General features: G+C 44.7%; 3 protein-coding genes across 4 annotated transcripts; all 3 read right to left on the bottom strand.

Annotated features, from left to right (window-relative positions):
* Positions 1–1,095: 1,095 nt before the first annotated feature.
* znf711 (zinc finger protein 711) lies at positions 1,096–8,208 on the bottom strand. The gene is made up of 8 exons (XM_040172840.2): positions 7,980–8,208; positions 6,889–6,975; positions 6,696–6,794; positions 5,432–6,325; positions 5,186–5,320; positions 4,882–5,064; positions 4,056–4,190; positions 1,096–3,960 (listed from the first exon to the last, which is right to left on the bottom strand). Exons 3-8 carry the CDS (start codon positions 6,772–6,774, stop codon positions 2,780–2,782), a joined length of 2,607 nt encoding a protein of 868 aa, XP_040028774.1. The 5' UTR covers positions 6,775–6,794; positions 6,889–6,975; positions 7,980–8,208; the 3' UTR covers positions 1,096–2,779.
* A 353-nt stretch (positions 8,209–8,561) lies between these two features.
* On the bottom strand, positions 8,562–18,966 carry LOC120817069 (SLAIN motif-containing protein-like). 2 transcript variants are annotated; one of them, XM_040172842.2, is made up of 9 exons: positions 18,537–18,966; positions 17,448–18,073; positions 14,933–15,069; positions 13,446–13,568; positions 11,640–11,780; positions 11,220–11,549; positions 10,933–11,076; positions 9,638–9,908; positions 8,562–9,489 (listed from the first exon to the last, which is right to left on the bottom strand). In XM_040172842.2, exons 2-9 carry the CDS (start codon positions 18,062–18,064, stop codon positions 9,435–9,437), a joined length of 1,818 nt encoding a protein of 605 aa, XP_040028776.2. In that variant the 5' UTR covers positions 18,065–18,073; positions 18,537–18,966; the 3' UTR covers positions 8,562–9,434. The 2 variants fall into 2 exon arrangements, with proteins under 2 accessions (XP_040028776.2, XP_040028777.2); XM_040172843.2 differs by lacking the exon at positions 13,446–13,568.
* A 2,417-nt stretch (positions 18,967–21,383) lies between these two features.
* On the bottom strand, positions 21,384–26,586 carry tmsb1 (thymosin beta 1). Its single transcript, XM_040174630.2, has 9 exons — positions 26,443–26,586; positions 25,925–26,039; positions 24,890–24,921; positions 24,340–24,442; positions 23,415–23,446; positions 22,989–23,091; positions 22,433–22,464; positions 22,091–22,193; positions 21,384–21,776 (listed from the first exon to the last, which is right to left on the bottom strand). Exons 2-9 carry the CDS (start codon positions 26,025–26,027, stop codon positions 21,736–21,738), a joined length of 549 nt encoding a protein of 182 aa, XP_040030564.1. The 5' UTR covers positions 26,028–26,039; positions 26,443–26,586; the 3' UTR covers positions 21,384–21,735.
* Positions 26,587–26,646: the final 60 nt, after the last annotated feature.

The raw sequence follows: 26,646 nt of genomic DNA, 5'->3' as shown, positions 1-26,646 counted from the left end.
CCTGGAGTTGGTTGTCTGAAATTTAAGTGAACTCATTGATGAAACGGATCACAACACGCAACCAAACATGTGTATATGAATTGACAACATTGTGATCCCAAACAGGTTGACGTCAGCGGTCAACATATTGTCTGCTTGAATAAATGTGTGGTCATCATGCCTCTAATTAAATGGAGAGAAAAACGATGTCCTGTGTCCCACATGCGATGTAGATTAATAAGCAGAGGTGTGGCGGATCGACCCGTGTGCCTGCAGGCTGCGGATCAGGATCCATCTCTGAAACGCCGTCTGTCTGCAGAGCCAGCGAGGCGCTCGTCTCTCTGTGAGGCTCTTGGGAGACTTCAGCTTGTGCAGCACGTCTTGCATCTACTCTTTACATTGAAGATGATCTTAATGCTGCACAACATCGTTAACGAGTTAAAATCAGAGTGTGAAAATGCTTTAGTCTTTTCAAGAATGGAGCTTTAAGATTTTTGTATCAATCTCACTGTCGCTGCAAATAAGTGGGAGACTAAACTGCTCGCCGTGATGGTATTAAGATTTGTGTGAAAGATTTGAGCTTTCTCGCATACACTAAATCCTACAGATGCTGGAACTACAACAGCTACTAAGACTAAACTTGCACAATGACAACTAATGTGTCGGCTGCGCTCAACGGTGACGAGCTGAGTGCTACAGCTAAAACACTCAATACAGGTTTAACAAAATAAACGGGTTGTGGATAAAACACCTTTCAAATCCCCAAACAGGACGATGAGGGTGACGGGCGCTTTGTTTTCATCCGTCTGGACAAGACGTGATAAGGAGCATAGGAGCCGCTCCAACGTGTCTGACGTCCTGCATGATGTCCGCCGTGAATCAGGCCTGGAAATCTAAACCAAATCTGGAACTATTTAATATCAATTCTGTCCCGTCCTCTCCGGGGACTTTAAGAGACGATCTGTGACACAAAGGTGAGCCCAATACAGATTAACTAACCGGGTTACATTGCGTGGGTGCGTATAGCTGTGTTCAAACGGGATTAACCGGCTGACTGGTGTCACTTCAACAGGATTTCTGTTTGCAGGACAAAATGGACAAAAAATAAAAAAAACGTAAAAAGATAATTGTTTATTTTGGTTCTTCCCCACTAGTAGTTTATCCACAATCAGACTGAAAGAAGACTGAAAATATAGACTAAGGTACACTAAATGCGGGGACTTTTTAATATATACCACAATGAATTTCATGGAGACAGCATATGTGCATACTTTAAAGACTAATGCCGATATGATGACCGATGACATCGAGGGAGTAATCCCATGTCTGGGATGGGGTTTGATTATTCAGGACTGCAGGACGAGGGTCTGGGAAACTGGTTAGTGAGCACAAACAAAACACCACTTTTCCATAGAACAAAACAATAAATGGTTCACCCACCACTTGCAATGACAATTCAGTTGTGATGCAGTCATGGATCGTGCTCACTTGAGATAACAATCTTTACCGTTACCATCTCACAAAACTGTCGTTGTTTATTATCTATAGGGTGTACATATACATAGCTATATACCTATAGCTATGTATATGTACACACACGCAATTAGTATGCAAAACATTTCTTTTTAGTAAAGTGCTTTCTACTGACTCAACACAATCTCTGAGAGAAACGTTTTGAGGCAGCATTTTTGAGAGTTAAAAATCCCTTATTTTCTGTTTCGCTGTGTTCATCAGTGCTTAATTAAGAGATAAAGACCAAAGGATGTAAGGCATGATTGCAATCAAATGGTTAACTGAGAGAGCAACACCTGTGCCACCGGTAACACCACACGTTACGCTTACGTACAGTGCCAGTGAGATGTAACCAATTCAGGAGTCGTCGAAGCGCAAAGCCAACCATCGGTCGCGCTCACACACCAGAACACCGGTGAGCCGTCGCACCAGAGATCTGTAAAGCGGGTTGCGCACACTAAGGGGGTATTTTATTCTACTAAATATACCAACCAGACCATTTCTCCTCCTCGTTAGGCACCGTCGATTAGACACTGCTGATGGGACCGGAAAAGGTTTCTGATTGAACTATATAGACGCATTTAACAGAACACAGTCTATATTATACATGATTAATTTAATGGAAGTCCAAGTGTTCAAACTTGGCAGGAAAATCCAAAATGATGGAAGTTGAAGTGTTTTGATTTAATGAAATATCTTTTTACGGTGCGTAATGCGCCAACATCACTCAAACCCACTTTTGACGTCATGAATGGCGCCGCCCCTTAAAGACCAGATGGCATTGGAAACGAATATTAGGATAAAAGCTGGTTAATAGGGAAAATAGATACTAGGTGGTACTATGGAGGTAAACTTCTCCGGTGCTCGTTCCACATCATCTGAACAACTGGCATGACGTTCACAAAGCACCACTTTCTGTTTTACAGGACACAGTCGTCATCTTGCAGCAATTCAGCTGAGTGGGTATAAAAATATAGACATTTGAGACCCTGAATATATGTTCATATGTGATTTTCTGCGACAAAACAAAACACAATTTACAGCTGTCCCACTCAGTGTGCACACTGTCATTTTTTTTTAGTCCCCATCTAAAATGTGTTCTTGCATTAACCCGGGTGGGAGGAGGTCTACACCCACAACGACACAGAACACACAACGGCAAGAACAACGTCGCCGTCTTCATTAACAGCGCCGGCGTCACGTCTTTGTTAATACACTAAAATTACCTCTGGGTGTGTGAAGCGGATTTACTCGGTGAAAGAGGAGTGTGTCTGTGTGCACGATGGCGTTACATCAACATGTCTTTGTGATGCCTGGCTATGTGCTGGCTCTTCTCCGAGGGCCTCCTAAAGCCCTTGGTGCAGTAGTCGCAGCGGTGGGGGTAGTCCTTTGTGTGAATGGAGATGACGTGGCGTTTGAAGCCGGAAGCGTCCGTACTGTTGTACTCGCAGTACTGGCACTGATAAACCTTTCTGCCGCTGTGCGTCTTCATGTGCTTCTTCAGCTCGGCGGGCTGCCGGAAGCCTCGCCGGCAGCGCTTGCACTTAAAGGGGAGGTCCTTGGTGTGCAAGGACAGGATGTGGCGGCTCAGCGTGAAGGTGTCCGGGGCCGTGAAGTTACAGTGGCGGCACTGGTGCACCTTGTTGCCCTTGTGTGTCTCCGCGTGTTTCTTTAGCTCCGAGGGCCTGTGGAAGCCTTTCTCGCACACGTCACACTGGTGGGGAAAGTCCTTGGTGTGAACGGAGATGATGTGCCGCTTCAGGTCACTGGAGTTGGTGCTCTTGTGCTCGCAGTGGGGGCACTGGTGGGTCTTGTGGCCTTGCACCATCTCGACGTGGCGCTGGAGTTCCCGCGCGTCGGCGTACGCTTGGGGACAGTGGCTGCACTTGAAAGGCAGATCGGCGCCGTGCTTGCTCTTTATGTGAGTCTTAAGGTTGGACTGATCCGCGCAGCGGAACTCGCAGTGCGGGCAGTGGTAGGGCTTCTCCCCCGTGTGGGTCCGCATGTGCTTCTTCAGCTCCGACGGGTGGCGGAAGCCTTTGGCGCACTCCACGCACACGTGTGCAAAGGTCTTGCTGTGCACAGCCAGCAGGTGACGGTTGAGCAGGCCTTGTTCCGCCGTCTCGTAATCGCAGTACTTGCAGGGATGCAGCTTGGGCTCCCGGTCCTTGACGATGAGCTTATCGGAGCCCAAGGGGCTGGACTCGTGGTAGCGCCGGGCGTACTCGCTGTATTCTGGAGAGCGCTCGTTGTTGTGACTCAGCAGCTTGTGGCTTTCCAGGTGGTTGTGGAAACTGATCTTCTTGTTGGTGGTGAAGTCGCAGTCGGTACACTGGTACTTCTTTTTAAGCAGGTGGTCCGGGTGGTTCTTCATGTGGCATTTGAGGAAGCCTCTTGAGCGGAACTTCTTACCACATAGGTGGCAGGGGTAGACGGTCAAAGGCAGACCGTCTGGCCCAATTATAACAGCTGGAAGAGATGGTTGAAAATGCTGTTAACAACGTTTTTGATAAATGATCAAATCATTTCGATCTCCTCATCCAAGAATTGTCTGCTGTTCGTACCAGTCTGACACTGTCGTGTGTCCCCTTTCTTCTTTTTCCTAAGTTTGGGCTTGAGGACACGGTTGGCACTCAGCCCCTCTCGGATTTGAAGGAACGGACTGGCAGCACCATTCTTCACCTGATCAATGGTGGCACCTGGACAGAGCGTTTTCATTCACACATTCATACACTTCTTTTCAAATGTAAATTACGACAGCTACATATTATATACATGCTTTGTATTTCAAACTTTGACTTTTATTGTTCTAGCGCTCTCCTCTAACTGCTTTCCTTGACTTTTAGGCAAAAACACTCATCATTACTCATGTGCACTTTACTGAGGGGCCATTGAGAGCCTCCTGACAAGCTGGATCACTGTGTGTGGCGGAAGCTGCAGGAACAGAAACGCCCTGGAGGCGCATAGTGAATACAGCAGGAAGGATCATTGGTGATCACTTCCTTCTCTGCAGGACACAGTGTCTTCGGCCTGCTGGCCCGTGGGAGAAGATACAAGAGCCTCCGTGCTCGCACCAGACTTTTAAACAGCTGCCTCCACCAAGCTGAACTCTCTCTCCTAAGAATCCCTCCACCAAATATACTAGATGTCTGACTGCTGCTAAAATACAGATCATAAATACTATCTTGTCTAAATGTTTGTTTTTTTCTACCTGCACTTTATCATATTAATCTGTATTCACTTTATATGTTAAACTTGAGAGAAAGGTTTTTTCAACCCCTTTGCCTGTTTGCATGACGTCAAGGAATTGACAATAAAGCTGACTTTGACTTCTAACCACACAATCTGTCAGACTAAATGGACTGAAACATGTGACATTAAGGAACATACTGATGTCATCATCGTCATCCTCATCGCTGTCATCCTCATCATCATCTTCCTCTTCTTTTGTATGGTTCTTGACTGCCATGTAGACCATCTTGTCACGGCCAACTCCCAGGCGGCCTGATGATGCAGCTTCCAGGTCAGGGTGACCATTCTGGTAATCATCCTCTGTTATAACCTCTGTTCCACCTGGAAAAGGAGAGAAATGACAATTTAATCCAAACCACTACAACCATGCATTAGTTACACCCGGTCCAAATGGGTTCACAGCAAAGTATCGATTTCATTGATTGAACTTAAAGTGACTTGCCTAAATCGTCATCCGCTTCAGCTTTGAAAATGTAGACTTTGATGACCTCCTCTTTACATTCCTTGTCTTCCATCACCTCCGTGCTCATCTCCAGGGGAGTGTCTCCTATGTCGAGCTTTTCTCCCACTTCATCCACTAAAGCAAGACAAATCGCCATAGTTATGGAAATTCATCAATAATAAAAACGTGGCATTGCATCAGAATAACGTTTCTGGATATACGTTGGCATATGGCAAGCTGTCTTACAGGAGATCATGAGGTAATCCTCAGAGCTGCTTCTTGCATCATCATCCTCATCCGTCTGCAGGGTAACAGTCTCAGATGGCAGCTGCTGGTGGATTATGTTCTCGGAGTTGGCCTCTGCCACCATCAAGCCCTCAGACACAAGCTGGTGGTCCAGAGTGTTGTCTTGGTGCTCAGACAGTAGCTCTGCCACAAACACCTGGTCTGGCATGTCGTGGTGGTGGTGGTGGTGGTTCGAGACTTGGATGAGGTCCGAAGTTAGGATCTGATGGTGGTGATGATGATGGTGGTGGTGATGATGATGGGGGTCCAGATCATCCTCTATTGCCACCTCAGAGCCAAGAATATTGTCAGGCATGATCACACTGTGTTCCGAGGACACCATGTCTTCAGTGGTAATTTCATGGGCTTCGACCCCCTGAGACTGCAGGCTTTCGACGTCCACCTCCAGGCCTTCGACAACCTCAGCGTCCAAACCCTCCACTTCCACCTCTTCCTCAAGGCCCTCAACGATGTGAGCCTCCATGTCCTCAACATCGACCTCAGTTTCCAGGCCCTCCACCACGTGCGCCTCCAGACCCACCACTTCCACCCCATCGTCTAGGTCATCGACTACCTGAGCCTCCAGCTCCACGACGTGCGTCTGTAGCCCGTCCACGACTTCGGCCTCCAAGCAGTCCACGTCTGCATGCAAGCTCTCCACCACCTCAGTCTCCAGTTCTTCGACCACCTCAGTGTCCAGGCCGTGGACCACCTGAGTCTCTAGGCATTCCACCTCAAGTTCATGATCCAAGAGGATGCCCTCGTCCGTCAACACTTCAGAAAGAAGCATCCCCTCGGGCACAGACACCACAATGTGCTCGCCGTCAATGTGGGCAAGACCCCCCATTCCTGCAACTGTAAACACGGAGAGGGCTGCATTACAACAAGTTTTGTGATGAGCACAGGCAAAAACTAGTTTTTACACATATGTTTGTGAGGGTGTATTCTTGTTGTTGGTATGCTGTGAAAATGTCAGACTTACCTTTGTATGCCACTGTGATGTGACATACAAAGACCCAGAACATTAGCAGATGTGACCCAAACAACATGAGGTGGAGAAGTGGTCTCTTATGGTATACAGCAATCCTATGCTTTGAGGAAATTACAGTCTGTATATTCATAGCCTGTAGGATCTAGCTCAACCTTTACTGGTGGGATAATGTATCTTGGAATACATCTTGCATGCGTTGATTATTGGTTCAACGTGTCCTATTTCACCACCTACCAAAGTCTTGCATGATCATAGCGTGGGGCATCTTCAGCTCCTGAGTGTGCAGCTCCAACACCCCTCCTCCTTGATCCATGTCTGTACTCTGGAAAAATACTGACATTTGCCGTGTACACTGTGTTAGCCTTTGTTAAAGGTGCGTTGCTAAAAATGAAAGTGAAAACACCCTCAAACAAAGCTGGATACATACCGTTACATTTGATGACAATACCCTTAGAATGCAATCAATAGGGTATTTGATGTACTTTCTCCCATCAAGGTAAATCAATCAGTCCCTCTGTCAAAAAACAAGAAACAAACAATTGGTACAATAAGCATTGTGCTGATGTTAGAAGAGAGATACAGGAGCTTTCACTCAGCACTGTCACATGTTACAATAACGACCACAAGTTGCCACTTAGAATAGGACCACTAGTGTTGTTGGCCGCTGGCTCCATCCATTGCTTATCTAGAGTACTACAGGCAACTTCAACCTGAGGACATATAGGACACCTGGAGCTGGTTGAGCCTGATGGCTGCAGCCCAGCCGAGACAAATGGCTGTCCTGCTCAGTGTGCAAGAGGATGAGCTCACTGGCAACAGCTCTGATTGCTGCTACAAGATGAGTCCTGCCTGTTTGTATGAGAGGGAGTGTATTGCCGTCACACGGCTGTTCAAAATTAGCCAACAGCGTAACGTTAACGTCTGCAGAGATCTGCAGTGATGATACGGGTTCCCGATTTCCACCGTTTCCACCGTATTGGGGTTAAACTAATACGGTGCAGCCACTTTTTTCGTTTTAAAACAGCATTGTACTCTGGACTCCGCATAAAGCTACACATCCTCAGAGTTTATGGCCGCCAATGAAAGTACTGCAGACCTTATGCAATGCATACTACTGCGGCTACCGCCCTCCACCCACTAGAGCTAACTAGCCAGCAAGCTAGCGACGGTCCCCCGAGCGCCATTTTGTTTAGCATTATGGCTAATGTCAGGCATGTAACAACCTGGCGTATTTAATCATTTCAGTATCATCTTCACACAACGTCACAACACCAGTAAAGCCGTTAGCACAAGCAACAACAGAGTATCCCCGATGCAATCATTTTCTTGCAAGCCGTTCCGATCTGCACGACGACGGCCGTTCGGTCAGCTAGCTAGCCGGCTAAGCTAGTTGAAGCATCCTGTGTCGCATTATCTTCCATGTTGTTTTTCCAAAAGGCTGCAAGAGGCCCGCTACGGCCGACTGGGCCCTTGCGTCTTATTCCATATGCCTTTCTAACGGACTCAAATTAATTTTACCTGATAGCGTCGTCTTCTGACTCTATCGGTGTTTCTCCCCCTTCTCAGTTTTGTCTGTTATTGTTTTGGTTTATTTTTGACGGTAAGCTAAGTGCGGCCTGCAGTTTTGGATCCCCGGGCACCCTTTGCTAGGCCTCGGCCAATCAGCTTGCTTCCTGACAAGCAGAGGGAGGGCGGGGGGCAGACAATGCGTGGCCTCGTTTACCGCTGATCCCTTACTATTTGCGTCATGCATAAGAGAGCAGAGTTACATTAAAACAGACGTTCTCGTGATGGAAACATATCGATGCCTAGTTCTGCGACACGTCATTACATTATTTTCGCATCAAGAATTGTATGTATTTTTTTTAATGGGGTTGTAAAATGCACTCAGACTTTGTATGCACGGATGAGGCCTGTGGGCCATTTTGTCACAAGCTGTGGGTGGGTTTGGTCACGAACACAGGAAATAACCGGGAGATGCTGATGGTACTTGCTACTAGTTTTGCAAATGGATTGCAGTTGGATTAAAAAGCATGCAAAGTGAACGGTCCATGACTTGGCGGGCATTTTTTGTACAAGAAGAAAACCCGAATGCTGCAATTTTAATTTTAGGGTAAACTTTATTCTTCATTTTCATTACAGCTCCTAATTGTCAGAGTTGCTCTGCATGAGGGTGCATAGCTGTCTTAAGGAACAAGGCCTTAGTGCATACACATTTTCTTCATTGCAATGGTATCCAAAAGCACTCAAAACAAATATTGATATGCAGTAAAAATACCTGCAAAATGCAGTAGCCTAACAGTACCATTGATGACTCAAGATTCTTCTAGTAGAAAGTTTTGCAGCTGAAATGCGCCTTGGCACAAACCATATTTTCCTTCTTTTTTAGACTTATTTATAAGGGCAGTGTGGTTTACAGGAGTTGCATTGCTTTGTAAGCAAAGAGCATAACACAAATACGAGACAAAGATAATTACACAGTAAACCAATCAAACATTCATGAATTCACACATTTGTAATCTCATTTACATGAGGGATTAAAAAACAAAACCAAGCATGCAACATTCAGCACCTTAATCTAGTAGGAATGCACACAGAAAATTAACAAACCGTATATTTTTTGAAATTGTCTTCATGTCAAGTACATCAAGCAAACAGTGATACAACCCTTAATATTCCAGCACAGTTTCTCACAATTACCATAGAAAAATAAGTGAAATTGACACAAACAAATCTTCTGGAAGCTCAGAGTTGGTCTATGCCACGTGGAGAGTGCACGTGTGCCTTTATGTCTGCCTACACATCCTCTTTGTGTGGGTTGACAAGGTTTCATGCGAGGAAAAGTCAACTACGAATCCGGTGCAGCGAAGGTGCTCCTATCAGAAAAGGTTGTACGACACATTTGTGGACAGTCTTCTACGAGAGGTAAAGAGAAGAGTTGCAGCAGGAAACGTCCTTCATTACCGGCCAGGCTCAGTAACAGCCATCTCTCCAGGATTCATCTGACATTTTATTCAAGCCCAAAGACCTGTCAATAAGATAGAGTTAGTCTTCATTCAAGAGCCATGTATCAGATTGGGATCATATGATTGGCACAACAAAATATTTAACCTTTTTTTTTTTTTTTAAAGGACATTTTCCTCAATTTATTCAAAGATTTTCATTTAAGCACTGACCTGGGCTGCGAGAGTTTACTCCTGGTCGATGCCTGTCCTCGGCCCGCGGCAGCCCTTCCTGCCCCAGTGGAGGCTCTCCCGGGTGTATAGACCCCGCCATTGGCAGAGGCTGGAGACTGGACCCTGCGGCCCCCTCCAGCTTGGGCAACAGGCAGACCTCTAGAAGGCTGACGACCAGCTGCCATGGAGCCCACTGGAGTCACGGCTTTTACTGGGATCCGCAGGGAGAGCGGTGATTGGCCACTGCCGCGCAGCCGACCGGACGGGATACCTGAAAACGGAAGAAGGCACAGTGTTATAATCTAATCCCCACCAGACCGAAGAATAAAGCACACAGTGATATGTAAAAAGATAGATCTGCTTTAGTTGAAATCCCAAACCAGGGGTGTGGCATGTAGGAGGTCAGCCCGGGAGGAGCCACAGATTATCAAGCATATATTTGGAGGAAAGTAGCGGAATATTAATGTAGCAGGTGAGTGAAAGCAGTTATCTCTTCATTACCTGGGGCAGGTGTCAGGGAAGGAGAAGGGCACATTTGGGATGGTTTATGCAACTCTTCAGTACTGGTGGGCCATATACACGAGTTTGTTTTTTTCTTAGGGTTACAGTCAAGGTTTGATCAATGTATCCATTTAAATCAGATTGACAGATTTTTTTCTGCGATGTAATTAGATTGTTAACGTGCATCAAAACTCAAGTTGCGTGTGTTTAACATTTATTATTATGAATTTACTGATGTGTGAATAAAGTATGTATAGTATAGAGAAAGATGGGCACATTTTGTTTTAGTACATGTTTGATATTGGTGCAATCTAATGTTCTCATGTCGTCTGTTGATAAAAAAAAGTCATTCTTCAACGCACTAAAAAAATAAAACAATGAATACATTTACTTTCATAGGAATTCTCTTTTTAACTTTGTTTGCATTTACTCAAAGCATATTTTCTCAACATTTCGAAACCCGCATTTAATCGGTTTGTTTGCTAATCGTCTTAACATCCTTTGTGCACTGCTGCCTTTTTAGGGGGATTACTACCATCAGATTACTGGAATAACGTGAAACCAAAATTTAGACGCACATTCCTAAATCATTTGACAGGTACTGTATCTGTATACTTTGCTATGGTGTCACGCGTGGGCTTGAAGAGAAATCAGAATATTGCTCAAAACTGTGGTCATACAGAACTTTGAGACGGTCAGGCGCTAGGATAGATGTGACACTACAAAGGGTTATATGCAAGGCAAAGGAAGGAATTGGAGGAATGGTGCGGACCAGGTGAAGAGGTAAGGGTTACCTGTGGAGGGGGAGTGAGTCAGGTGGGACATGCGGTTGCCGGAGCTCTGGAGGTTAGCCTCCATGCTGCGACTGTTTCTGACTGCCTCCAGGGAACGTAGGCTGGTGCGGGGGGCCAGATTAGGCATGCTGTGCCTCAACTCTTCTGGAACCACACATACAATACACGTTTAGCACCAACGGTATGTGTGCCATCACAGCTTTGGTCCAACAAGAATCGGTGGCGGTCACTCGGATCTTCTTGATCGAGGGCCTACTGGGCACACTGAATTGTCAGCTACAGCTTACCCTCACTCTTGGCGAACTTAAGGAGCTCGGTACTGGGGCCCTGGAGCGATCGCCTGGGCGCTCTTGTGCGTGGAGCCCCGAGTCGGTTGCCGTATTCCTGGCCGTGGTTGGAGGTGGAGGGGGATAAGCACCGGGGGGAGCCTAGCGGTGAGGGGGTGTAGCGATGTCGTCGCTGGGGCACGGAGCAAAACTCGTCCTCTTCGTCCTCGAGGCTGTAGCTGTCAAATTCCTGATCGCTGTAAGTGCCGCCGCGGCGCAGGGACTGTAGCGAGGCCGCGGAGCTGCGGCGCGACGCCGACGCCGAGCTGGAGGCGAAATCCTGCCTCAGACCTGGCAATCAAATAACAAGGTTAGAAAAAAAAACGGCCCGTACATGCAGCCGGGGTAGAAATTGGGACAGACAATAACACTTCTACTCACTCTCTTCCTGTAGGCGAGCCATGATCTGGACGTCAGTGAGATCCTGCAGCTTGTAGCCCATAGAGATGGAGTCATCGGATGTGCTGAGTTCGCTGTCTATGGAGGACTGCGAGCTCAGGGCGGAGTGCATGGTAGGGACGCCTGTAAAAATACAGTACGCACGTTTTATTAAACAAGCTACATCCCTCATATGGCCCGTAACCATATTAATCACACTTATGACCACTTGGGTAATGATATGATTTCTGAAATAAAAGCTTTTACTGAAATAATGGCCATATTGTCGGTTTGATCAAATCAAACAGCCATGTGAACGAACTGTGGGAGAAAATCGTTTTGTTCCGGACCAGAAATATAATGGCTACAGGGCTCTCCAGAAACTAAAGAAATAACCAAAGATCTTGCCTTTCATGTTTTGCCTCCATTGTGCACTACAATGGAGAGAGGTTCAATCCCTTACCACACTGCACAGCCACATGTTTGAATCAAAGAACGCCAAGTAACTCGCACACAGAGACTGCTGAACAGAAAGAGGAACGTCAGCGGCCACAAAAACGACAGCTTAACGAGGCCTGAATGAGGTACTGTCCTGGTCAATGGAACCTCTAGGACGCCGTACAATGAGGATGACAAATGTTTGACCATCCCTGTGCGGCAACACAATTGATCACAAAAGACTTGGGATCTGTCAGACTCTGCTCACCAGACCGGACAGAGACTTTTTTTTAATCTTTGAAGTATTGGAGATCTACAGCTCAGTCGGTCACGTGTGCAGCTGCAGGTGTAACTCACCACTCCTCCGATTCCAGTTTGATCGGCACCCGGTGGATACTCATTTTTATTTAAATTCCCACACTGGCACGGCCAAAGTCTTTAAAAAGGTGTGAATGAACAGAAGTCTAATTTGCTGTTTTCAAATGAACATATCCCGCTACCGGACATTGCTTTTCAAGCACGAGACATTGAAGCTGATTTCCAGGACGGCTAAATGCTAAGTTCCCCTGCCAGGCATGTCTGTCTGAGCCGGGGTTCACTCTCACACAAATGGGAAATGACAACATCATCCATTGGGCATTCGGTTATGTAAAAAGTCTGGAATTAGTTAGGGTCACCACCCACAAGCCAAGCATTCACGTGTTCATGCAAAGATTGGTTACTTATAGGGTTTGCATAACAACATCCACATTGGTGGTCTGCCCACAAAGGGACCCGCAATGTGACACAATGTCAGGAAAAACAAAAGTACAAATTAACTAACAGTTCTTGAAGTCAGGATCACCAGCATAACACATTGCGCACTGGTTAGCGTGGCCAAAAGCCTTTAGTAGATGTGAGAGGTATGAACCGCATATGCTTTACATTATTACGGACCATCATCCAACATTTGTTTGTGGTACATTGATGTGTATATTATTAGCAATTTTTGTCACACAGAAATCTTCCAAACACACATTTCATAATATTCACTTCTTATTTTTGTTCTTTAGAAAATTCCCTTCCGAACCCATATTTTGGTTGTGATATGGGACTCCAGTAATGAAAAAAAAAGGTCTACCTGGTAAAATTAAAAAGAGAAAAATCAATCTTCTAGTATTTTATATGTATGTAAAAGGTTTAATTTTATTAAAGTGCATTATATAGGGCACAAAAAAGGCCGAACAGTCTTAAAATATCCCAAGGGAGCGCATTGTTACGCACGGGTGCACACACACATATCAACTGACCTACATCGTCGCAATAAATGCAGTCAATCCCACTGATGTTTAGAGCAGAAAAGGAGCACAGTGTGTTAATGTCATGCCATACCTGCGCTGCCACAGGTTAGTAGGGATTTGTTAGTTGATTTGTGGTACCCAGGAGAGATCAGGCCTGAGCCTGCCGAGCCTGCCTCTGCTGATGGGCTACTGTACATGTTCCTCCATCGAGACGCTGCGGGGAACAGGAGAACACAGATTAGACATCCTTTGTGTAGGACACGCACACAAAAGAGATAACCTGCTTTAATATATTGTTAGGGTCCTTTTTCGTTAAAGTGCTCATGCTGCTTTAATGACCAGGACTCCATGCAAGAAGAAGAGATTTTCTATCTAAAAAAGGACATTCCTGGCTAAAGAAAGGGCGTTTAGAAAAATGGAAATGACATTCAGTTTTAGTGCAAAGCGAGTTCCTCAGCCCACATTTCAGTTCTTGCAGGTGTAGAAGTGTAAGATGGTGCACACAACAGTAACACTGAGGCGGCAACAGCAGTAACACATGCCAACAACGGGCCATCAAAGAAAGAATCAGACCTGTAGGGAATCTTGTTGTCTGGATGCAGAGTGACACAATGTGCACACAGTGCCTCATAACTGCAGTTAGATGTTGTGTTGTACTTTTATCAGTTATTTAGGGAAAAACATGTAAATAAAGTTTTTACTTTAGGAATTGTGTGATTTCAAATATCCAACACTATTTTAAGTCATACCTGAACTGTATTTCACGTTGATACGGATCACATCATATAAAAGAAGTGACAGCAGTATTAAAATCATGTGTGAAGCACAGAGTGAACGAGCTCCGGTTATCCGATGTCTTCCACATAAATAGAAGACCGAGTTATAACCGACCAGTAAGGTGCGTGGTTATTTGCATGTGTTTTAATTAAGTTGACACAACGAATGTCTGTGTGTAACAGCATCAGTCGGGTTGATTTACTGGCTTTCCAGCTTTAACCACAGAGACGCACTGTTTGATGTACTACAGGTGCACTAATTTCTTTGAACGCTTAGAGAGCCAACAGTGGCAACATTTGCATATGTACCGTTTTAAAGTGATATAATCCACCTTAATTCAACCCGGCCCGTGACTACATGTAGTCATTGAGCCCTGGTGTGAATAGCTCCGTTGTTCCAGTTCTGCAGGAGCTGCGAGTTGGGTGAATAATATATGTGTTGGACGTGAACCTCTGTCCACCCGTAGAGACGTACACACTGAACACGTTCGCTGAGTGTACGGGCTTTGTCATACAACTAAAACAAACACAGAAGTGAGCAGTAAATAAGACAGTAGCCATTTCACAAAGGGGGGTAGAACAACACCTCGGTACTTAAATAGGCGCTTTAATCTTGATTTAGGCAGAAACATGTGACCCAAAAACCGTCACACACAAAAATGTGAGTCTTATTTTCAAAGTCGCTGTTGCTTGGCATTTGTAATGGACTTGTTAATCTCAGGATTTATGGAAAACAAATACCAAACCAAACGCAGCATAATAAATATTTGGTTCGCACATCCCAAAAGACTTGTTTACATACTCTGGTCCAAGCGGTTGATCAAGGTCCGACAAGCTATTTCTGTCTCGGGGCTCCGGTGGTCAAAGGCCTGCCGACACCACTTCATTGGAGAATCTGGGCCTTGATCTTCTACTTGCTTTCTCGGAGACACATACAACCTGTAGAGAAGAGGCAGACAAGAAGAAAACAAACCATCACCAGGTGGAAATGGGAGGAAAGACGAGACCAAAAGGGGGATTAGGGAATGCGCAGGAAAAATGAGGTGGGAGCCGAAACACTGAGCCTAATCTACTTTTTACTAAACACGCTTTTCAAGTTGGAGATTAGTGTTAATTATGGGCCTGTACGGTATGTACTTAATGGTATTAAGCACGCCATGCCCACAGTGAGAATGTTTTTTTTACAATGCACCAAAACAACCTGCAGGATTAACTCGCAGCCGCCGGCTGAGACGGTGAAGCAGCCAATAAACAAACAAGCAGGCTGGATCAAAGTGAACGATGTGATCAGATCATAAAAACAGCGGGCGAGCAAATACGCTATGTCATACGTCTTTCAACATCCTTATCGCAGCCTGTGAATAACATATCAAGCTCATGATGGGCCGCAGTCCTGGAGAAAAACTAAACAGACCACGGCAAATCTAGAGTTATGTTTGGAAACAGCGGCCAGAAACAATGATGCCATCGAACGACCAGCCACAATCATCTGTTTCCACGCAGCCACACAGTGTGGCCACCTGAACTGTGACGTGTCCGGGGGCCCCAGTGAGAGCAAACAGTCACGAGTCCACCGCAAGCTTTGAACTGGAGGTCACATGATTCGATCCCCTTTGAGCCGGACGGACAAAAGGGCCCGGTTCTCGACTGGTTTCGGGGCCAATCAACTACAAAATCTTCTTCCCATTGGACAAAACACAAAGGGTCCAATTTCCCAGCGGAATGAGTGGCAACGCAGAGAGCAATATTCAGGTCACACATCCGGAGGCCCGGTGGAGAAGTCGGGTTCACGTTGCTCCACCGTGAGGAGAGTATGTCAGAGGTTTTAGCTAGTGTGGGCAACCTAGCAGGATGGAGATACTCTTTTTTTTGGCTAAGCTTAAACGTCACAAAAGAAAAGGGTAAAGTGGCCGAGAACAAAATGGAAAAGGCAATTTTGAATCGGCTCGGAGGGGACGAAATATTTCTGTCAAGTCTAATCAGGCCTCAGAAACAATATTAAGCGTGGAGACACTTTGCCACTGGCAGTCTATTTTTTTCTACCAAAGCCCAACAACAAGAGCTCTTGAAGTAGCTTTCAGTCGCAGTGTTTGTGGTCACACAGGGCAAAGGGGAGGGGGGCGCGGACCACACGCTGCGCAATCCCCCTTACGGCAGTTCAGCCGTGCGGCAGCATCCGGTCCAGAGCAGATGAGATTATGCCGCCGTTAGGATTACAGTAATTTTTGGATATGATAACCCCCCCAAAGGACATATGGTACGGCTAATGATGTGAAACTGAAAATAAGTCCTGGATGGTCAGACTGTTAAGCCGCTAAACTGACCATCAGGAACACAATATGGGGCCTATTTCAGGCGCCGTAACATGCGCAGCACAAACAAACGTGTCTAGACTGAACTCTATTAACTGTTAACATGGATTATTTAGTAATAAACCCTGTGTAAGTGGTCATTTCAGTAATATTCGGCCATTTAAAAATTAAATTAGCATTAGGCTACACCAGCAGCCAATCCAAATCGGTCATTTGGAGCTCAACTACACACATGTAATGTTTTTTAACTGTATTTGCACAGTTATGACGATAACGTAGAACTGAACACACCTGGAAAAGTGCTGAAAAACATTGTGTGCTTCAGTCTGTGTCACCTGGACCACGATGAAACACCCACACGGACGCTTACACAGAGAAAACAAAATTACTTGCCAAACGGGTCACACAGCTCAGAGTCAAATTTACAAAAGGGACAAGTGACAGACTCTCAATTTTGTCGGCACTTTCGGCTTCTAAACTTCTTCCCTGTGGCTGGCTGCCCATTTCTTTTGTCACCTCTTTGTCGGCGCAGTGTCTTTCATCTCTCACTTCTCTCCATCCCCAACCAAGGCGTCCTCCTGACTATGTTAATATTCAAAGTTAAAAGTTCAAAAGAAAGAAAGGAAAGACTCTTTGATTCTGTTAATTAGGGGGAAGAATGGCCAAGAATGAAGTTTAAATCCAAACGACCTGCTGCCACAGCACAGTGCCTCGTCACTTCCTGTGGGGGAGTTAAAAGAGCTTAAAATCAAAGAACGCATCTGACTCATTCAGAGGCTCCTCCACCTATACACAAGCAAACTGAAAAAAACACCATTGTCGTGGCATGAACTTCTAAAAACCAACTCCACCAACCACTGAAGTGTTAGACATTATGAATTTGATTGGTTTTTACTCTTACATCTGCACATGTTTAGACATGGTTAGCACACGGATCAGTCCGGTACACAAACAAGTGGGTTAGAGGGAAAACACAACAAGGGGCAGCGGATACCAAAAACATACCAACTGTCCTCGTCCTCTACGTCTGCATAACCGTCCTCCAAATCTAGGACATCCACTTCGTCCATTGCAGTTTGGTTCAGCCCCGAGTCGCTCTGTGCAAGCGTCTCTGACTCGTATGTCTCCTGAGAGGGGCTCTCTGGGGTCTGAGCCGCTCCGTTGCTGCAGGTCAAGGTGAGGAAAGGCCCACGCGGACCCCGACAGCCCTCCTCTCGCTCCGGCCTGTCGGCCACAGACAGAGGGGACATGTCCTCACCACTGCTGCTGTCCTGAGTGGGCGACAGCTCAAAATCTGTTGTGCGCCGCTCGCCGCCGGGCTCCAACCCGAGGCGGGAGTCGGTCACCTCTTGGCAACTCAGCCTCTCGTTGACATAGTCGCCGTCTGTGAGGTTGCTGTTGTCGCCTGCTCCCCTGGGGTTGATGGCCATGCTCCCCCTGGTGCGCAGGGTCTCATTCTGGACCTCCAGCCTGCGAACGAGCTCCTGCAACTTGCGGACCTCCTCCAGCTCCCCACCTGCCATGCCCTGACCCTCCTCTTCTTCTTTCTTCTCGCGCCCAGGATGGGAGCCCTCCATGAGGCCAGATGTTGGACTGCCATTGTCCGCCTGGGGGACCACCATGCTCCTTCGCTATTGGGAGAAAGAGTTGGGTAAACAAAAATAATACACAAGTCTTCACGTGAAAGCATTTAGGCCAAACTTGATGGTAATTTAACACATCGGGGGCTGCAGCAGAAGGTGTAATAATATGTAACGTTACATAATTCACATGGAGCGCTTCGGACGTTAGTCACGTGTAGTAGCTCTGGTATCAGCGCACCACTTGGACACTACGGTGAGTGGATTTCAGCCCACCGTCGTAGCATTACATTTATTCACATTGTTTTTCTCGTCACCACGTCGCGAAGGTCTGCGACTGAACATCAACGATGGAGGAGCAAGCTTTGAGACGAGGATGTACACTATCACAGCTAACGTTACTGGTTATATCCAGACAAACACACATATAATATATATATATAGGGCTCATATATAATGAGCCCTCAAGTTATTGTTAGCTCGACTAGCATGCTAACGGAAAAAACAAGCGTACCGGTGAGTGAGCCGTGTTGCTCCAGTCGTCCCGGCGACCGGATGGCCGAGCCTGCCCGCCACTTACAGCTCAAACTCTCCCCTCCGCCGCGACGGCATGAATGAAGCAGCTAATTACGACCACCTGAGACGGTCCTCGCCTGGCGGACGACTGTCAATGCGGCGGAATGTCTCTCGGCCGGCTAGTCCATGTTTTGTTGAGGCCGAAGCATCGGTGATGGTGTTCACCGCATCGGTGTGCGTGAGCTAACGATAACTAGCTTGTTGATGGATTTTAGTTGCCCCCAGTGGGCGGGAACAGCAGGGCTGGCCCCGCCCCCTGTCGACGTCCTCTGTTATTTGGCGCCCCTCGTGGGAGGGAAGTGGAACTGCGGCTCCATCTGTAGTCATCTGCGCTGTGGCCGTTGGGGGTCACTCTACACACAATACTTGATCGGTTGGATGGTATCTAGGCGTTGGTAATAAAAAAAACTACTTGATCCGACTCAGATAGTGTTTTTCAATGTTTCAGTGACCCGCTTCATAGAAAAAGCAAAACAAAATGTAGAATGAAAGAACTGTTATAACAGACCAGCCTCACCGGGTTTCTAATACTTATGTTTTTCAGCTATAAGTGGATGACGATCACCTCGCAATTTCATAGCTTCGTAACACCTTAAAGACTTACTTACAAAATGTATTCACCTATGTGTATCGGTGAATACCGAATGAGAAAAAATTGTGGTATGAATGCAGAAAAGGTGTGACTTGTGCTAAACAACGACTAATGATATGGACTTACTTCATATTTAATGTATGGTCATTTTGCAATGGTAGTCTACTTAAATGTGTCTTGATTGTGCAAGAAAAACATTGGCACATCGTTTCTGAGACAATGGCTATTCAAGGCGGTAGGGTTGCTAGTAAAGTACCAATATAACTTGTTTTCCAAGAGACGGATAATGATGTTGGAGTAATTGAACACAGCAAGCAACAAAAATAGGTAGGACTGTAAAAACCTGTGACGATTAAATACTAGAGTGTGAAAAACAAACTGCATATGGCTCAAGAATTATGTTTAAGGAAGCCGAACACATCAGGCATGTTATTTCTCCTCTGTTGCTGAAATATCTCTTGTAAAAGGTTTCAGACATGACTGATCCTGCAAGACCTTTGGAAGAGGAAACAACATGCATACCATACGTGTTTGCAGATTCATGAAATATGTTATTTCCTTAAATCTATTTTTCATGGGTTTTACAGGCTTCCTTACAACAGAAGGGGAAATGTAAATCAGTATTAGTCTTTGCAAGTTTGTTAATGCAATACTAACCTAAGAAAATGACATGAGATAAAGTAGGTCTCTGTTTTCAAGTACCTGCCGGTTATATGAGCGTGTTTCGACATGCCTGTTGTGGAAAAGCACGGCCTGCAAGTAATACATACATGTAGTATGAAAAAAAAAATACCTCAGCCACTGGTCTATGTAATGCGTCCCCAAAGCTAGTTCATACAGCAAGAGGAAAGATTCATGTAAATATTTTGCAATATGTTGCATGACATTGAAAAGTATAAATATGACACTCATACATATTGAAGGTAAATGCTCCTGCATGAAACGTATTTCATGGCGTTGTGGAATGTGTGGCCCTTTTTCTGCAGGCTGAGACCTGCTGTAACCGGGTGGAGATTTTGACTGTGAGAAAGGTTCACCCAACCGTTTGAAAATTCAATTTAAACGGACATGTTGCTCATGTCCAGACATAGAAAACTGACTGCATGCTTACAAACAAGGTAGTCATATTATTCAAAAATAAAACCTTAATATTGCCATAGGTCATGTTTTTCTTTGTAACAGGTAATGTTTATGTGACCAGTTTACCACAATGTATTTACATTTCCGACCACTTTAGGACCATACCTTTGGATCCTCAATGAGCTTTGTATTATATTGTAGGTTCAGGTAGGAATATACAAATGAACGGTGTTTAACTTCCCTTAATGCTGGAGGCACCAAATTCATGTTGCAGCAGTAATCCGTTGATGAGACTTGCCATGCTGTTAAAACAACAGAACGTTCTAGCACACTTATCTTATCCCTGCATGATTTAATGTGGCAAATGGTGTAATCAGACTTTCAAGGGCGGCCTACCAAGTACATGAACCAGATTATACTGCAGCAGGTTACAGCACGTGGAAGAGGAAGAGGCCCGAAGTTATACTGTGGGCGGCAAAGTTCTATAAAAGTTCCATTTTATAGCAGTGATACTTTAAGCAGCATTGCAATAATTTGAAATTCCAAGCTACATTTTTTAAATTTTCATTTTGGTTTGCTAGTCATGTTTGACAATCAGAAATAAGTGGCTCTAGAATTCATATCTCAACGCACATCAAAAATTCAGCTTCTTCCCCAGAGTTTGTGCTTTCTCGTCCGGCAGGTTTCCATGGATCATAAATCAATCTGGACCCTTCTCCTGCCTTTATAGAGGCACAGGCTTCTGTAGATGATGGTCATGCCCGATGGGGATTGTCCCTGTAGTGGTCCCGCAGTACACCTGGCTTACCAATTGCAAGATTTTAATCAGCTCTGTTGTAGGAATTGAATGTATTGTACATATTTTACATTGTTCATTCTATACACATTACAACTATTGCAGTCTGACCACCCTGGGACAGGCTTCTCTCCCCCCTCCCAATTGAAGGGTCTTTTATTTTTGGGTTCTCATTGTCGAGTGTCAGGGTTTAGGGATAGGGGATGTTGCATGTGACTGTAGAGCCCCCCCAAGGCAAGTTTGTAATTCGGGCTATACAAAATAAATTATATTAGTTCAAATAAAAATAGGCGGACGGAAATACAAATGTCACAACATCGGATAAATCTATTTTTATTAAGTAAAAAAAAAAAAATACAGTGTTATTTTTCATAACATTTACAAGCATATTCATGGTATTCTTAACAATGTTATTCCATGTCTTTCTATTAATACACTTTTAAAGAATAATAATTCAGTTCAGCACTTTCAAAAACATTGGCATTGAAAAGGCATCTACATGTGATTACAGACACATCTTTTCCCATAGCATCAATCCAAACACCATTTCTAATCAAACATGGCGGCACAGAAAACAGGCGAAGATGCTGGACAAGATGAAGAACCAGTGGAAGAGGAAGAGCACGTAACAGGGCAGGACCGAAGGAGCGGAATCATGGCAGTCGTTTGTTACTTCTTCTGTTTCTGGGCTTTCTTCTCCGCTTCAATTTCTGTGTGATCACAAGACACACAAAAGATAAGGAGATCAAAATAACAGTCTCAACGGCTAGCATTAGTCCTCAAATGTTCAACATTTGTTACCGTCAAAGCGAACATTAAAGCTAAAAGATCAAATTTCAGTGTGTAGTATTCTGGAAAGTGCCCAAAACACTGGATCCTCTCTTTGCCATAAAACAATTATGATTACATTACTTACAATTAATCAATGTCTAGGAGCAGTTTCTGTGCATGTGCAGTTAGCAGTCGGCAAAACAACGCACTCCCAGTGAATAGAGTGTTGTGTAGCAGGACTTTGAACACCTACCCTTTGCAGTTGGAAGAGCGTTTTTCTCCTTTGTGTGAGTCTTCTTGAGCTTCTGCGCGTTAAACTCCTCCAACTCCACATTGAGTGGCTCTTTCATACATTTCTAAAAAGGAAAAAGTAGTCAGAATTAACCCCAATTATAACAGTCGAAGTTAAAAAAGAAAATTAGCTTGGTATGATAAAGTGTTGGAGAATAAAACCCACAATCCCATTACGATTCATGACTGGAGCTGCAGTGTGAAATCCAGTTAACAATTTTGTTGTTTGGACAGGCACATAAATCAGCATAGGAATGGTAAGATACTTTGTGTTTCTCAGTGATAATATCAAGCAGGCACTTACCTCTTCGATGGCTATCTTCTCTTCCTTTATTACTGTGTGAACATAGAAAGACAGATGTGGTGAACTAGCTATAGAGCTAAATATGACTAAATGCTAGGACATCAGGGGTTTACAGACCACCGTGCGAACAGATAAAGAGACACTGCGCTTTCACTAAGACGGGAACCTTAGAGGTTCTAAACTGCAGTCAGATCTTCAAACAGGCTTCCATTGAAGTCTTTAGGTCCAATTTGATTTTCCTGATTGAATCATTAGATTTAGACAGCCTCATTCAGAGAAAAAGTCAAAATTAACAAAGAATTGATTTCAGTTACATTACCACCTTATAGAAAACAAACAAAGCATGAAGCACAACATAGAACATTCCTGAGGTCAAGAAAAGCAGACATGCACCAGCAGTTCAGAGCTTTGGGAGCTCCTTCTCCTCTGAATTAAGTATTTCTGCTGCTTCATGTCTGAACAATCTGCAGAACAAGGATAAGCTCACAGGAAGTTGGGTGTGTGTCCAAACAAGTAACCCTTATCTAGGTCGGATCAGATTTGTGTGAAAACTTACCGTCTACAGTTGGAAGAGGGTTTTTCTCGTGGGTTTCAGTCTTCTTCAGCATGTTCGGGCTAAATTCCTCCAACTCGCTGTTGAGGGGCACTTTCATACATTTCTATTGGGGGGGAAAAGTATGAAAATCTAAAACAGATGCTGACTGAATGTAAATAAACATTTTTAAAAATAATGAAGACTCAAGCTCTACCTCAGTTTAAAAGACCGTGTTTTGCAGTGAAAGGGAGCATGCAAGGGAAACTTATACAGGTAAATTAACAAGACAAAAAACAAAAAAATGGTTTATGCCAAGTTCCTGCATATAAAATGACATAGTTGAGAAATTCTCAGAAACTTTTGAAATTAAGGAGTGGAGTGAAAAGATTCCTAAATGGAGGAAGAGAGTAGCAGCAGGACTGAATAAGGACAACAGCAGGTACTCACCTCTTTGATGGCGATCTTCTCATCATTAATTACTGTGTGATCACAGAAAAACAGGATGAGGTAAACTACAACTGAGCCATAGGTTCATCAACTTCCAAAGAACAATCCTAATAGTTCGACATGGCCATATAGTACCCTGCATGGACATCATCATAATCCTGTAATAACTCCACTCTGATGTACACAGCACACAGTTAACTAACTGTAAAATGTTCTAGATGCTGTGGCAGACCATCAGGTGTTTACAGACTGCAGAGCAAAGGTGGACGGTCAGATTTTGACACAGGCTCCCTTTGCAGTTCAACTCAAACCCGCGTTTCCTGGTGGCAGCGTTAGTTTTAGAGATTGCCATTCGGAGCCAAAGAAATCAGTGCTTTCCAAATCGCACACGCTGTTTCCTCACATTATACCTTGAGCTCTGACCCCCTGTCACACATCCACTGCAGAGAGGACTGACCGTGGGTCAGAATAGCCAGTAAAGCACGCTGGCTTAATCAAAAAGGCATCAGGATGTATTACGTTACATACTTAACAGTTCTCTTTATTACAAATTACTATGAGGATTTGAAATCCACAGTATACAATTGTTCACACAGTTTCTAAAGTACTTCTGAGAAGTTCACTTAAATTTCAGTGTAAAAGCTATGAAGTGACCCTTTAATGACTTACAGAAGCAATAAAATAATAAAAACACATACATATGTAAAATAGACTATGTTGGGAGGTACAGCCTGGTGGTAAGGTTAAGGCGCCCCTCAAATATAAACGTCAGGGCGGTTTGCCCCACTTTAAACTATTTATCCTGCTGCATGTCTGTTAGCAATCTGCAGAACAAGGACAAGCTCACAGGAATTTGGGTGTGTATCTACAATAAGTAACCCCGATCAAGGTCTGAGCACGCTACTCATGCCATTTAAACACTAACCGTCTACGGTTGGAAGAGGGTTCTTCTCGTGGGTTTCAGTCTTCTTCAGCTTGTCCGGGCTAAAGTCCTCCAACTCATTGTTGAGGGGCACTTTCATAGATTTCTAGTGGAAAAAAGCAGGAAAAACAAACATTGAAATCAAAAAACAGAATGTGAATGTTAACACTCATGATAAAATGATATGTGAATGTACAAAAACAAATCCCCAAAAAGGTTTTCGAAGAGATGAAGTATGAGATCAAGCCCCACCTCAGTTAAAACGAGTGCTGGGAGCGTCGCTTGCCAAACATAAGCAATGTGATGATATTGTTGGAAAATTCAATGAGTTATTTGTGCGGTGAAAGAGCATGCAAGGGAAATGTCTAAAAATAAATAAGGGGAAGAAGAACATGAGTTGTGCCTAGTTCCTGCTTGTAAAACAACAGAGTTCTCAAATTCACAGAAACCAAGTACAGGCTGAGATGTTGCACAAAGTTCCAAATTGAAGGAAGAGCAGGTGGAAGGGCAGGACGGGATGAGGAATAACAGCAAGTACGTTCCAGGTACTTACCTCTTTGATGGCGATCTTCTCATCATCAATTACTAAAGAAAGGAGACAAAGATTAGGGGATCAATCGATAACGGAGCAGTCGATTCATCAACATTCAAAGCTCAGCACAACCTTGTCGGGACAAGAAAACGACCTGATGCATCACCGTATTTAAAACGTTGTCATCCTGTCAATGAAGAACTTGTAGACAACACAGAACTGTGATGAGAGTAACATTTGAATATACAATGACAGGTGCCATTGACAGTTCCACTTTCAACACAAGGGGAAATGGAATAAAGTGACACTTAAGTCAACATTGTCCTGGGACTAGGTTGGTGAACCAGGCAAGAGGAAGTCTGAAATTATCCTTTCTAGCGATCTTTAAAAAAAATAAATAAAAAAAAGCTAGTTTTGTATGTGTAGCTGTAAACTACAATATATGACGTATTGCGATTGCACGCATCGATGCTGGTGTTAATACTGACATCTTTCCAAATTACACGGTCAGTGCTTATAGACAAACCGTTGACTCATGGAATTTACATAATAGAATGATAACATGCGCTAATCAGAGGCCGCCTCCGCTATACACACACACACACACTTTTATCTTGACCTGGTTGAAGTGGTTACCTTAATATGAGATTATTAACATAATGGGACGTGCAACTTTAACAAATGCAAGTACACACACACAACCCCCCCCCCCCTTCCTGTCACCCGATCTAAGGTGCGGCCTTATTGTAATTATGCCGTAAATGGTCTGGGACACGGATTTATTGAGCTCAAGGAGTGACTAACTTTGTCTTGGAGCTCCACAGCCTCCAGACAAAAGACAGACGCCTTTTGATAAATGTGTCCTTTGAGCGGATGACATCAGGCGGCACAAGGACAAGGGCTCAGGTAGCTGGGTGTGTGCCTGCTGTTAATCAGTGAAGCTTTGTTTGCAATGGCTTTCAAAATGATAGACAGGGTGGAGTGGAGCTGGACAAAAAAAAAAAAAAAAAACTGAACTGAAATCTGGCACATGGGCGGTTTGTGTGCAACATTTACCCTGAGTAGTTGGAAGGGGATTCTTCTCTTGCACTTCGGTCCTCTTCAGACTACTTCTTTTAAACGTCTTCACCTCCTTGTTGACTGGGCATTGGTTGCTCATTTTGGTGGAGTTCTACAGGAGGAAAAAAAGAAAAACTGGTGAGAGAAAAAGGGAGCTGGAAAAACATGACCCCCCCCCCCTCATCACGTCACCACCTCGGACTTTCCCAGCAGTGGGAACACTGGTCTGAAATCACATAAACCAGTAAATCTACTTTCTAACCACTGCTCGCGATTAAAAACGCGCTCGAGGGAAGAATGATGCGACGTCACATCACGCCCGACAATAAAGCTGAGGAGTCCACATGGTGGAAGAGGAACTGAGGAAAAGTCTGTCGCAGAAATGTTGAACACATATTAACTTAAAAATAGAGATGTATGCCTCAACATGGTCAACGTTTGCAGCACATTACAACGTTTAGGCTTGTTTTTGGGCGTGCGAGTTGATACACATAGAGGTTTCAGAATGAGTTTACCTGGTGCAGGAGTGCGCGGCGTCCTTAGCAGGTAGGGGAAAAATGCGTCTGCGTCATGTGTGCAACGCCTCCGCTTTAAGTACAAACAACACGCCCTTCTGCGGGGCAACATGGACACCGATTTCCGGGCTTCTATTGGCTCCCAAAGCTCCGGGGAAACTTTTGATTGGACCATCTTGATTTGTGGGCGGGGCCGCTAGCTGC

The sequence above is a fragment of the Gasterosteus aculeatus genome, chromosome 4, assembly GCF_964276395.1.
Source record: "Gasterosteus aculeatus chromosome 4, fGasAcu3.hap1.1, whole genome shotgun sequence".
NCBI lineage: Eukaryota > Metazoa > Chordata > Actinopteri > Perciformes > Gasterosteidae > Gasterosteus > Gasterosteus aculeatus.
Note: the sequence above shows the minus strand (reverse complement) of the source record. Positions and strands in the feature narration are given on the sequence as shown.